General features: G+C 42.5%; 1 protein-coding gene across 1 annotated transcript in view; it reads right to left on the reverse strand.

The window, feature by feature from the left end:
* Positions 1 to 2,445: 2,445 nt before the first annotated feature.
* Positions 2,446 to 12,453, reverse strand: part of NUP155 (nucleoporin 155) — a 75,587-nt gene continuing 65,579 nt past the window's right edge. The window contains 9 exon segments of the mRNA XM_049769045.1: positions 2,446 to 2,647; positions 3,352 to 3,481; positions 5,195 to 5,237; positions 5,240 to 5,274; positions 5,277 to 5,333; positions 6,274 to 6,384; positions 7,343 to 7,463; positions 10,306 to 10,419; positions 10,793 to 10,922. Coding sequence (XP_049625002.1) covers positions 2,509 to 2,647; positions 3,352 to 3,481; positions 5,195 to 5,237; positions 5,240 to 5,274; positions 5,277 to 5,333; positions 6,274 to 6,384; positions 7,343 to 7,463; positions 10,306 to 10,419; positions 10,793 to 10,922 — 880 coding nt within the window. The 3' untranslated portion in view covers positions 2,446 to 2,508.

Consider the following 12,453-nt stretch of genomic DNA (forward strand, 5'->3'; position numbering starts at 1 on the left):
AATTTGGGGGATGGATGGGCCAGCCACATCCAGAGGCACTCAGAGGTTACTCCTGGCTCTGTACTCAGAAATTGCTTCTGGCAGGCTCAGGGGACCAGATGGGATGCCGGGAATTAAACCGGGGTCTGTTGTGGTTCTGCCAGGTGCAAGCCAAATGCCCTACTGCTGTGCTTATCCCTCCAGCCCATATTTAAATTTTTTACATAAAATTTTAATCTGGGGGAGGTGAGAAAAAAAAATTTAATCTAGGGGCCGGCAAGATAGCATGGAGGCAGGGCGTTTACCTTCCATGTAGAGGGACGGTGGTTCATCCCGGCATCCCATATGGTCCCTGAGCCTGCCAGGAGTGATTTCTGAGTGTAGAGCCAGGAATAACCCCTGAGTGCTGCTGGGTGTGACCCAAAAACCACCCAAAAAAACTTTTTTTTAATCCAAGGGCCAGACAGTACAGTGAATAGTGAAATTATCTGGGTTTAATTCCTGGTACCTCATATGATCTAAGACTTACCAGGAGTGATTGATTACTGAACCAAAAGTAAGTCCTGAGCAACACAGGGGGTAGCCCCAAAACAAAAACAAAAACTTCAGCAGGCAGGAACTAAAGGCAGAAGGGGAACATTTAGGAGAAATGAAAGGAGTCCAAGTCTTTATTCCCATGATTCTCCTTCCTATTATACCACACTCTTAATTAGCTATCCCAATTTTACTTTTTTTTTTTTTTTTTTGTGAACCCAGAGCCTCATAGAAATAAAGTGATATTATCTGTCTATACAGTTTGGGTTTTTTTTTTTTTTTTTTGGCTTTTGGGCCACATCTGGTGATGCTCAGGGTTTACTCCTGGCTATATTATTACTCAGGGATGCTGGGGATCGAACCATGGTCTGTCCTAGGTTAGTGCATGCAAGGCAAATGCCCTACCATTTGCACCACTGCTCTGGTTCCAGTTTTTTAAAGAAAGAAAATTACATATATTAAGAAAGTTACATGTGGGCCCAGAGAGATAGCACAGTGGCGTTTGCCTTGCAAGCAGCCGATCCAGGACCTAAGGTGGTTGGTTCGAATCCCGGTGTCCCATATGGTCCCCCGTGCCTGCCAGGAGCGATTTCTGAGCAGACAGCCAGGAGTAACCCCTGAGAACCGCCAGGTGTGGCCCAAAAACCAAAAAAAAAAAAAAAACCAAAAAAAAAAAAAGAAAGTTACATGTATATTATTTGCTCAAAACAATAAAAGCTGAACAGGGTATGTTTCAATCTTTAAGTATTGCCACTAACCAAAAGAGCAGGTAGAGAAAATTTCTTTCAATGTGAACCCAAGTGAGAGATAGTACAGCAATAGGGCATTTGCCTTGCTCTCAACCGATCCAGGATGGACAGTGGTTCGAATTTTGGTATCTCACATGGTCCCCCACATGCCTGCTAGGAGCGATTTCTGAGTGCAGAGTCAGGAATAATCTCTGAGGCACCACCAGGTGTGAACCTCACCTCCCCTCCAAAAACAAAACAAAAAAAATGAACCCAAAACCTAAATGTTTTAAAGTATTTATTTGCCTACTTAAAGATTATTATAAAATTCAGTATTATGTAACTGACTGTACATGTTTAGCTGGTTTATTTATAATTAGATATCAATATTCTTATACTAGCTTAAAAAATAATTCAAAATTTCTCATGTAGTTACATTTAAAAGAAATTTCTAAATATTTTATTTTATTTTATTTTTTTTTGGCCACACCGTTTGATGCTCAGGGGCTACTCCTGGGCTAAGCGCTCAGAAGTTGCCCCCTGGCTTTGGGGGGACCATATGGGACGCCAGGGGATCGAACCCCGGTCCTTCCTTGGCTAGTGCTTGCAAGGCAGACACCTTACCCTCTTGTGCCACCTCACTGGCCCCATATTTTATTTTAGTTATTTTTGGGTCACACCAAGCAAGTAACGAATTACTCCTGGCTCTAGGCTCAGAAATCGCTTCTGGGGCCGGGCGGTGGCGCTGGAGGTAAGGTGCCTGCCTTGCCTGCGCTAGCCTAGGACGGACTGCGGTTCGATCCCCCGGCGTCCCATATGGTCCCCCAAGAAGCCAGGAGCAACTTCTGAGCGCATAGCCAGGAGTAACCCCTGAGCCTCACAGGGTGTGGCCCAAAAAACCAAAAAAAAAAAAAAAAAAAGAAATCGCTCCTGGCAGGCTCAGGGGACCATATGGGATGCCGGGATTCGAACCACCGTCCTTCTGCATGAAAGGTAAACGCCCTACCTCCATGCTATCTCTCCGGCCCCATAAGTTTCTAATATTTATGTGTGATATAACATAATCTTATTTCAACTGTTTTATCCTAATTAAAAAACTGAATAGTAGCAAAAAAGAATTCATTTGGAAAAAGTAGTTTGTAGATACAAGTCACATTAAAAACACTGCTAAGAAAATTTTTCTTAGAATTAGAGCATTTGATAATTGGACTTAGCTGAATGTTTATTTTACAGATCAAATTGTATGAATGAAAATGAATCACAAAAATTAATGAAGACGTTCTAATTTAGCCTGGAGAGATTTAAAATTCCCAGTGATGGCTTGTACTATTACTGTAGAGCTCATAGACTGAAGTTCAACCAGATAACCACAAACAGCATCCAGGCAGAGATTTGTAAATCTTCTCCTGTTTAAAAAAAAAAATCTCATCAGTTACCTATATATTTGATATCTGGCATCCCATAATTTCCCATCCTATCACCATGTGATTACTGAGTGCAGAGCCAGGAATAACCCCTGAGCATTGGTGGGTGTGATCCCCACACACCAAAAATAAAGAGAGAGAAAGGATTGAGGCTAAGAATTAAAATACGGGAAAAAACACTCTATCGTTTCATTTATGTTTAGCGATATAATATAGTTACTATTTAGATGCATTGCAGAGTACAGAGGGCAGGGCATTATTAGCAAGCAACTGATCTGGGTTCCATATCCAAGACTATACGTGATTCCAGGAGTGAGTCTTAAGTCCAAAGTCCTGAGCACAGTTGGTGGGATTGGGGTGTGTTATATGTGTCCGTTATTGGGTGTGGGGGGTTGATCCCAAGAGGACCATGTGGTGCTAAATCAAACAGCTCTTGCAGGGCCCTTTGCACTCTCTTCCTGATCCAGATCTAAAATGACCAGAGATGGAAAGTCAAACTTATGTGGGAGGCCTGCGCTCTCAGGGAATGGAAAAGAGGAAGGGGAGGTGAAGGGGAAGAGGAGAGCAGAAGCAGAGGAAAGAGGGGGAGTGGGGAGGATCTCTCCCAGGGCTTTTCCTGAAGCTGAAATAGTTATTTTCCAGATATTTCAAACCTTTTTCTGTAATAGGATCTCTAATTCAGTTACCTCTCACAACTTGAAACTTGGCTAGGATTCTCAACATATCTTCCCAATAGTACATGTATACACTCCAAAAGATGCAGTGGCTTCTTGATCCTGCTCCAGAATGGGTCCTATAAAGAAAAGGCATCATGAACTGTAAGGAAAACTGTCAGCCATGTTTTCTCCCACCGGTTATGCTGGTTAAAACAGTCATTAGCAGGACAGGAATGTGGCTCAGTATAGAGCGTGGTTTTGAACTCAAGGTCCCGGAATCTGCCTGGGTAGGATCACACACCCCCCCCCAAACCCTCCCAGCCTGTAAATAACGCTGGTGAAGTCAGATCCCAAGAGGCAGAAGTAACTAGTGAAGTCTTGTCAATTAATTATTTGTATCTCTTGCCTTTCAGAGTATTATAAAACACACAGCCTGATTATAATGATATACTTTTACGCACTGAATTTTATTTATTTTTGCTTTTTGGGGCCACAAGCCTGTGACACTCAGGATATGTGTTCAGAATCACTCCTGGCTCAAGGAACTATTCAGGATGCCATTGATCGAATCTAAGTCCTTCCTGGATTGGCCGCATGCAAGGCAAAGGCCCTACCCCTGTTGCTATCATGCTGGGCCGCTACGCACTGCAGTTTAGATGCACTGCTGCCCTTTTCAGTCAAACCTGTTGGTGCTCAAAGCTCTCATGCCCAGGAATCATCCCAGGCAAAGGCTTGGAAACCATATGGGGTGCCAAGGATCAAACCCAGGACAGCTGCATACATAACAAATGTACTACCTGCCAAACGAAAGTTTGGGCCCCATGATTGTTAATGTTGTGTGCTTAGCCTATTACACCAAAAGCCAAGCAAACAATTTTGGGGAGTCCAAGGGGGTAGACATACCTGGCAGCTCTCAGGGGTTATTTCTCTGCACTCAGAAGTCACTCTTGTAGGGCTGGAGTGATAGCAGAGCACTAGGGCATTTGCCCTGGATATAGTCAACCCAGGATGGATCTGGGTTTGATTCCCAGTATCCCATATGGTCCCCCGAGCCTGCCAGGAGGGACTTCGGAGCACAGAGTCAGATGTGACCCAAAAACCAAAAAATAAATAAAACAGGAAAAAAAAAAAAAAAGAACTCCCACCTGGCAGGCTCAGGGGATCATATGGGATGCTGAGGATTGAACCCAGTTGGCTGTAGTATGCAAGTTAAATACTCTATCTGTTGTGCTATCCACTCTAACCCCCAATATACAATTTTTTTTTTTTTTTTTTTTTTTGGTTTTTGGGTCACACCCTGGCAGCTCTCGGGGGTTACTCCTGGCTCTCTGCTCAGAAATCGCCCCTGGCAGGCAAAGGGACCCACACGGGATGCCGGGATTCAAACCATAGTCCTTCTGCATGAAAGGCAAATGCCTTACCTCCATGCTAACTCTCCGGCCCTTATACAATTATTTTTAATAAGAATTCAAAATAGAGGCCAGAGAGATACATGGAGGTTAGGTAGTGATTTGCCCTGCATGCAGAAGGTCGGTGGGGGTTTGGGATTGCAGCATCCCATATGGTCCCCTGAGCTTGCCAGGGGCGATTTCTGAGCAGAGAGCCAGAGTAAACCCTCTGAGCGCTGCCATGTATGACCCAAAAACAAAAAACCAAAAAAATAATAATAACAATTCAAAATAATATTTTATAATGGCATATAGACAAAGACTCAAATTATTAAGATTTTAAAATACCCAGAGCAAACTTTCAAACTCATCAAATAAAGCAAATATATAAAGTTGAGTGTGCAGTGAACATACATTCATAGGGTAGAAATAGGAAGTTAACTAACTCAGTTTAGGAATTTTTGTTCTACTTGCAATTTCCTTACCTCGTGACTTGAACAAGTGATCATATACTTCCAGTAGTCTAGTAGCAATGACACTCCAATTTCACTCATTGTCTGTATACAAAACCCACATCCCAGTTCAAAGTGCAAACTTGCTGTTCCAGAAACTGCACAATAAAATCTGGAAAGGGAAAAATGCCAGAGCTAGCATGATGAACTTTCACATAGAGGAAGACCAAGTTTAAACCATAACCACCACCAGAGCAAAACCTGAACATGGAGTCAGAAGTAGCCACTGAGCAACTCAGGTAGGGCAAAAAACAAAAACAAAAACAGGTCAATAGAAAACAAACAAAATAAAAAACCTCCCTGCCCCCCCCCAAAACAAACTAAATTAAAAAACAACACTCCAACACTCATATTAAATAGTTTATAGTGGGAAAAATCTAATTTTCCTTCCAATTTTGGGACATACTGTGCTCAGGGCTTAATCCTGGCAGGGCTGGGGTATGGGGACAGAAGATGACAGAAGATGAGAATGACCACATAGGGTGTTAGGAATCAAACCCAGGTTGGCCACATGCAAGAACCCTCCTGACTCTATCCCCTCCAGGAGAAGGTTTTTTAAAAACACTTCTTTCTTTCTTTATTTTTTTTTTTTTTGGGTTTTTGGGTCACACCCGGCAGCGCTCAAGGGACCACATAGGATGCTGGGATTCAAACCAATGACCTTCTGCATGCAAGGCAAATGCCCTACCTTCATGCTATCTCTCCGGCCCTGAAAAACAAAACTAAACAAAACATTTTTTTTTTCTTTAAAGGCCCCCCCCCCCCTTTTTGCTTTTTGGGCCACAACCAAGGAGCTCTCAGGGGTTACTCCTGGTGCTGCTCTCAGAAATTATTCTAGAAGGCTCAGGGACCAGATGAGATGGATAGCTAAGAAAAACAGACATGGAAAGTTAATAAAATCAGAGTTTCATTTCAACTGCTCCATTAATTAACCCGACTAGCTTTTGAAAGGCTTTCTTTTAAAAATGAATAATATGAACAAAAATACTATGAAAAATTACAAACAACACTGAAATCATTTCTTTATTGCAGCACCAACAGTCACTGCTTACCTAAAGGAAAGAAACGAGGAGTGCCAGCATAAATTTTGCCAAGGAGTACGATCTTGAGACTAAGGGCATGCATCCGATCTGGAGAGCTCAATGTCACACTTTCATTCAATTCTGAAAGAAACATGTCATTAGAAACCCTTTTTTTGTTTTGCTTTGGGGTCATACTGGTGGCAGTCAGGGGTTACTCCTGACTCTGCACTCAGAAGTCTCTCCTGGCAGGCTTGGGGAACTATATGGGATGCTGGGGATCAAACCCGGGTCTGTTCCAGGTCAGTGTGCAAGGCAAATGTCCTAACTGATAGGTTATCTCTCTGGCCCCAGGAGATTCCTTTTGCATGTTTGTGCGCGCGCGCGCGTGTGTGTGTGTGTGTGTGTGTGTGTGTGTGTGTGTGTGTGTTTGTGTATGGGGAGGGGTGCCACATCTTGACATGCTCAAAAGCTAATCCTGGCTTAGTGTTCAGAGGACTACATGCAAAACATGTGCTCAGTTTATTAAGCTCTCTCATCCCTTGCTGAAAGAACCATCTCACTAACATAAAGCCCAAGTGACAGGTCCTTTTTCTAAGGAATATTCACTGGGACGTTCTGTTGAAGGACCAGCCAGAGTTTTCCAATAGCTAGTCTGCATTCCAGAACTGGGATGCGGGTATGAAATGGTTGGAAACCACTGCTTAAAAGAACCACCCTCTGGGGCTGGAGAGATAGCATGGAGGTAAGGCGTTTGCCTTTAATGCAGAAGGTCATTGGTTCGAATCCCGGCATACCATATGGTCCCCCAAGCCTGCTAGGAGTGATTTCTGAGCGTGGAGCCAGGAATGACCCCTGAGCACTGCCAGGAGTGACCCCTGAGCACTGCCAGGTGTGACCCAAAACCCAAAACCCCACCAAAAAAAAAAAAAAACAAAACTAACCTCTGCCATATCAAGTATTATTTGCTCATCTCCTACTTTAGTAGAGGAAGATTTTGTACATTTTCATGTTTTGTCATTCTACAAATGGTTAGCAGCTTGTATTTCTCTACTAAGATACTAAACAGCTTATGCTAAACTACTTAAAAGTGAGTACTTACCTTTTTCTATGATATCTTGCCAGAGTGTCTGTACCAATATAGGGTCTGAATAACCGGCACAATGAATTATCGCAAGCTTACACTCTGCAAGTTTAAATGGGTCAGCAAATTCCCCATAAAGCTGCAGGAGAAAGTTATCAACATCATACAATTAGAGGTTTGCACACCAAAATTAAGATCTATACAATCCCTAGAAATAAAAACTACTCCAGTATCTACCATTCTTATAAATTGGTGGTGGTGTAGTTCTAGATGTAAAATTGCTTAACTGAAGAGGCAAATGGGAGGTAACAAGGGAGGGACGCAGGGCAATGACGTACATATTGAATCAGAGACAACAGCACTGTCAGCATTCGACCCAAACTACAATAACCACACTTAAAAAGTGCAGGCTGGGCCAGAGAGATAGCATAGAGGTAAGGCGTTTGCCTTTCATGCAGGAGGTCATTGGTTCGAATCCCAGCGTCCCATAAGGTCCCCCGTGTTTGCCAGGAGCAATTTCTGAGCCTGGAGCCAGGAATAACCCTGAGCACTGCTGGGTGTGACCCAAAAACCACAAACAAACAAACAAACAAAAAAAAGTGTGGGGCCGGAGAGATAGCATGGAGGTAAGGCGTTTGCCTTTCATGCAGGAGGTCATCGGTTTGAATCCCGGCGCCCCATATGGTCCCCCGTGCCTGCCAGGAGCAATTTCTGAGCCTGGAGCCAGGAATAACCCCTGAGCACTGCCGGGTGTGACCCAAAAACCAAAAAAAAAAAAAAATGCAGGCTAAGGAGGCAGGCGGAGCTGTGATAGGAAATTGGGGCAACGGCAGATGGGAGTGTAGCTTGATGCTAGAATATTGTTATTTTGGAAGCTCTGTTATGAATAACTTTGTGAATTACAGGTGCCTTACTTTATAGAAATGATGTTTATTTGTTCATACTTGATCATTAATTGATCACAACTTGATAAACAAAAGTAGAAAACAAACGAAAAAGATCATAACCTGAGTCAAAGGTATTTATGTCACAGGGCCAGAGTGGTGGCGAAAGTGGTAGGGTGCTTGCCTTGCACGACCTAGGACCTAGGACGAACTGTGGTTTGATCCCCTGGCGTCCCATGTTGTCTCCCAAGCCAGGAGCTATTTCTGAGCACATATTCAGGAGTAACCCTGATTATCACTAGGGTGTGGTCCCAAACCACTCCAAAACAGAGGTATTTATTTCAGTCTTTATTTATATATATTTATATATATATATACATATTTCTTTATATTCCAGTATTTATTCCAGCCCCATTACCTCTAAAGATGCTCTAATATCAATTTTACTTAATATTAGAATTCCAGTATTAGAATACTAGAATTTTGCCCCATCACCTCTAAAGATGCTCATATTAGGGCCCGGAGAGATAGCACAGCGACGTTTGCCTTGCAAGCAGCCGATCCAGGACCAAAGGTGGTTGGTTCGAATCCCGGTGTCCCATATGGTCCCCCGTGCCTGCCAGGAGCTATTTCTGAGCAGACAGCCAGGAGTAACCCCTGAGCACCGCAGGGTGTGGCCCAAAAACCAAAAAAAAAAAAAAAAAAAAAAGATGCTCATATTAATTTTACACAGTATTAGAATACTAGAATAAGAAAACTAATTCTGGACCAGAGAGATAGCACAGCAGTAGGATGTTTGCCTTGTACAAAGCCAACCCAGGACGGAAGTTGGTTCGATTCCCGGCATCCCATATAGTCCCCCGTGCCTGCCAGGAGCAATTTCTGAGCTCAGAGCCAGGAGTAACCCCTCAGCTCTGCCAGCTGTGATAAAAACAAAACAAAACAAACAAACAAAAAAACAAAAGCAGGGGCCAAAGAGATAGCACATCAGTAGGGCATTTGCCTTGTAAGCAGCCAACCCAGGACCAACCGTGGTTTGATTTTTTTTTGGGGGGGGGGGGGTCACATCCAGCAATGCTTAGGGGTTACTCTTGGCTCCATGCTCAAAAATCACTCCTGGCAGACGCAGGGGACCATATGGGATGCCTGGATTGGAGCCAATGACCTCCTGCATGAAAGGCAACTGCCTTACCTCCATGCTATCTCTCCGGCCCCATCTGACAGTGGTTTGAATACAGGCTCCCATCTGGTTCCTGAGCCTGCCAGGGGTGATTTCTGAATGCAGAGCCAGGAATAACCCCTGGCATTGATAGGTGTGACCCAAAACAAACAAAAGGCAAAAACAAAAACAAACAAAAAACTCTAATTCTAATTTTGGAATTAGTATTGGCTTACCAAGGGACAAAAGAATCATGGAAATACTGATATATCTTCTTTAAATCATGCTCAGGAATAAAGCAAGGTGGAACTGCCTATAAAGTTATACTTTTGAGAAGTTTGAAAAATTATGCAAAGTACCTGTCTGCTCTCATGGATTAAGCCTAGAACCTCACATACGTTTGTTGCTGTTGATTTTTTGGGTTTTCGTTTGTTTGTTTTGGTTTTGGTTTTGGTTTTGAGGTCACACCTGGCGGCACTCAGGGGTTATTCCTGGCTTGGCACTCAGAAATCGCTCCTGGCAGGCAAGGGGGACCTTATGGGATGCCTGGATTTGAACAACCATGCAAGGCAAATGCTCTACGGCCGTGCCATCTCTCTGGCCCCAGAACCTCACATACATAAAACAAGTGTTCTGTCATTTTTTCCCAATCCTTAAGCAAAATACTTTTCCAAGAAGCAAGACCATAAAATAGTTGGTGATGAGTTTTAACAAGGTCTCTGTGGAAGCTGGTAGGTTCTTGACAGCTGCCTGTCTAGATAGAGTATTCTGGCTCTTTAGTCTAATCTCTTAGGTGATAGTAGCCCCAGCTTATCATTTGAGAAGCTTATATTGAGAAGATAGACAAGTTTTCCCACAGAATAAAAGAACAGTGCCAACAGTGGAATCATTCCACTACTAGGTGACTGCAACAAATCCTAACTTGCTTTTCTTATTACCTTCGTGATGTCCATTAGCTCAGAATCTAGCTGAGAAATTGCATCCTGCACAGAAGAATGATGGGAATACAGCCGCTGTAGTGTATCTTGGATTTGAAGCTGAATCCTAGAAACCTAGTTTAGACAGAATGAAATCTATATGATAAATCAATAGTTACTTACATTATCTGACGTGAAGGATATCTTTAAAAGGGGGGGAGGTTGAACAGACAATAAAGCAAGTAAGGCTTGTCTTGCAATGTTTTACACCTAGTTCGATTCCCTAAGTCTATCAGGAGTGATTCCTAAGTACAAAACCCCACCTCCCAGTTTGATGCTCAGAGGTCGCTTCTTGCACACCTGTTCTATTCTGTCATCTCTATGGCCTGAGACTAGAATATAAGTAAACTGACCGCTATAGTCCTGCTATATACCAGGAAAAGGGGTAAAAGGAATAACATGTTTACTCAATTTAGATTAAGTTTACATGTCCTTTTTTAGTACTTACTTCCATTTTTTCTTCTAACTCATGAAGGAATTCACCATCTGCAGCTATCGATGAAATGGCAGTGGAGCTTTTGGCACTAAGAATGGCTCGAGCAATGTACTCTAGTCGTTGCTGAAGTGAAATTTCTGTGCTGAAAAAAAAAACACACCTATTTTATTTGTGAGAATTCTCAAGGGTCCAAGATACACACACTTCAATTATGGTGCATTATTTTCTATCAACTGAACAAAAAGTTACTTGAAACTTGAGCCTTCTGTACTATGTTCATAGCAGCAGTGTTTACAATAGCTAGAACCTGGAAACAACCTAGGTGTTCAACAACAAATGAATGGCTAGAGGAACTGTGGTTCCTCTACACAATGGAATACGATGCAGCTGTCAGGAAAAATGAATTCATGAAATTTGCATAAACATGGATGATCATAGAGATTATTATGTGGAGTGAAATGAGCCAAAGGGAAAGGAATAGACATAAAATAATCTCAGTCATTTGTGGGATATAAGAAAAACAAAAGACAATATGGTGTAGAAAGCTTGCCACAAAGAGTGGTGAATGCAGTAAGAACAGAGAAGGTCAACTAGGACAATGATACTTGGAACTGATCACTCTGGACAACAATTCAGTGCTGTAAGGGTAGAAAATTACATGTATCAAAAAGGAGGGAGGGAGGGAAGAAGGGAGGGGAAGGAGGGAGGGAGGGAGGGAGGGAGGGAGGGAGGGATAGAAGAGAGAGAAAAGAGAGAGAGAGAGAGAAGTAAATTGGCTGTCTAGAGTCAGTGGGGATGGGGGACAGGAGGGAACCAGGACACATCAGGGCAGAAAGGGCACGCACTGCTCAAGGATGGTGTACATTGTATGACTAAAACCTAACAATTAACAATTTTTTGTTTTTGTTTTTTTGGGACACACCTTGCAGCACTCAGGGGCTTCTCCTGGCTTTGCGCTCAGAAATAGCTCCTGGCAGGCTCAGTGGACCATATGGGTCCATCCTAGGTCAACTATATGCAAGGCAAACGCCTTACCACTGTACTATCGCTTTGGCCCTTCTATGTCTTTCTTTTCATATCTCTTCCTTCAAGCCTCGATCATCACAAACCATTATGAAGGAAGACTTACAGGGACAGAAAAGCTCTGTGCATATCTCTATCTCATTGATGTGAGTCTCTCTCCTTCCTAATTACCTAAACCAGGCTTTGACTTAACTAAGCACCTTGTAATCAAAGTAACTAAATTTAAGGATTGATAATTAGATCAGACAGAAATAAACATTATTTGCATTAGGGCAAAATATCTTTTACTGAAGTCTAACTTAACCTGTCCTGTATGGCTATGGTTTCTCTAATTTTCATGTCAACCAAAAAGAACCAAAAGAACTTTCTCCCTTATCTCAAAGCACATAGATCACATTAATTAGCAGTGAGAATTTTTTAGGTCATATATAATAGACTATATTAAGGAGCTGTTCTGTTTCTAAAAGCACCTTCCCTTCATACCCCACTCATCTGTAAAAAAAAAAAACAACCCAAATTAACTAAACATTTAACTAAGGTAAGAGTTTCAATTTACTTACAGAACATCACTTAAACATAGCTGGTAAAAACAAAACAAAAAACAACAACAAAAAAACCATAGCTGCCAACTTATTTAATGTAGCCTACAT

This window comes from Suncus etruscus, chromosome 2, assembly GCF_024139225.1.
Source record: "Suncus etruscus isolate mSunEtr1 chromosome 2, mSunEtr1.pri.cur, whole genome shotgun sequence".
NCBI lineage: Eukaryota > Metazoa > Chordata > Mammalia > Eulipotyphla > Soricidae > Suncus > Suncus etruscus.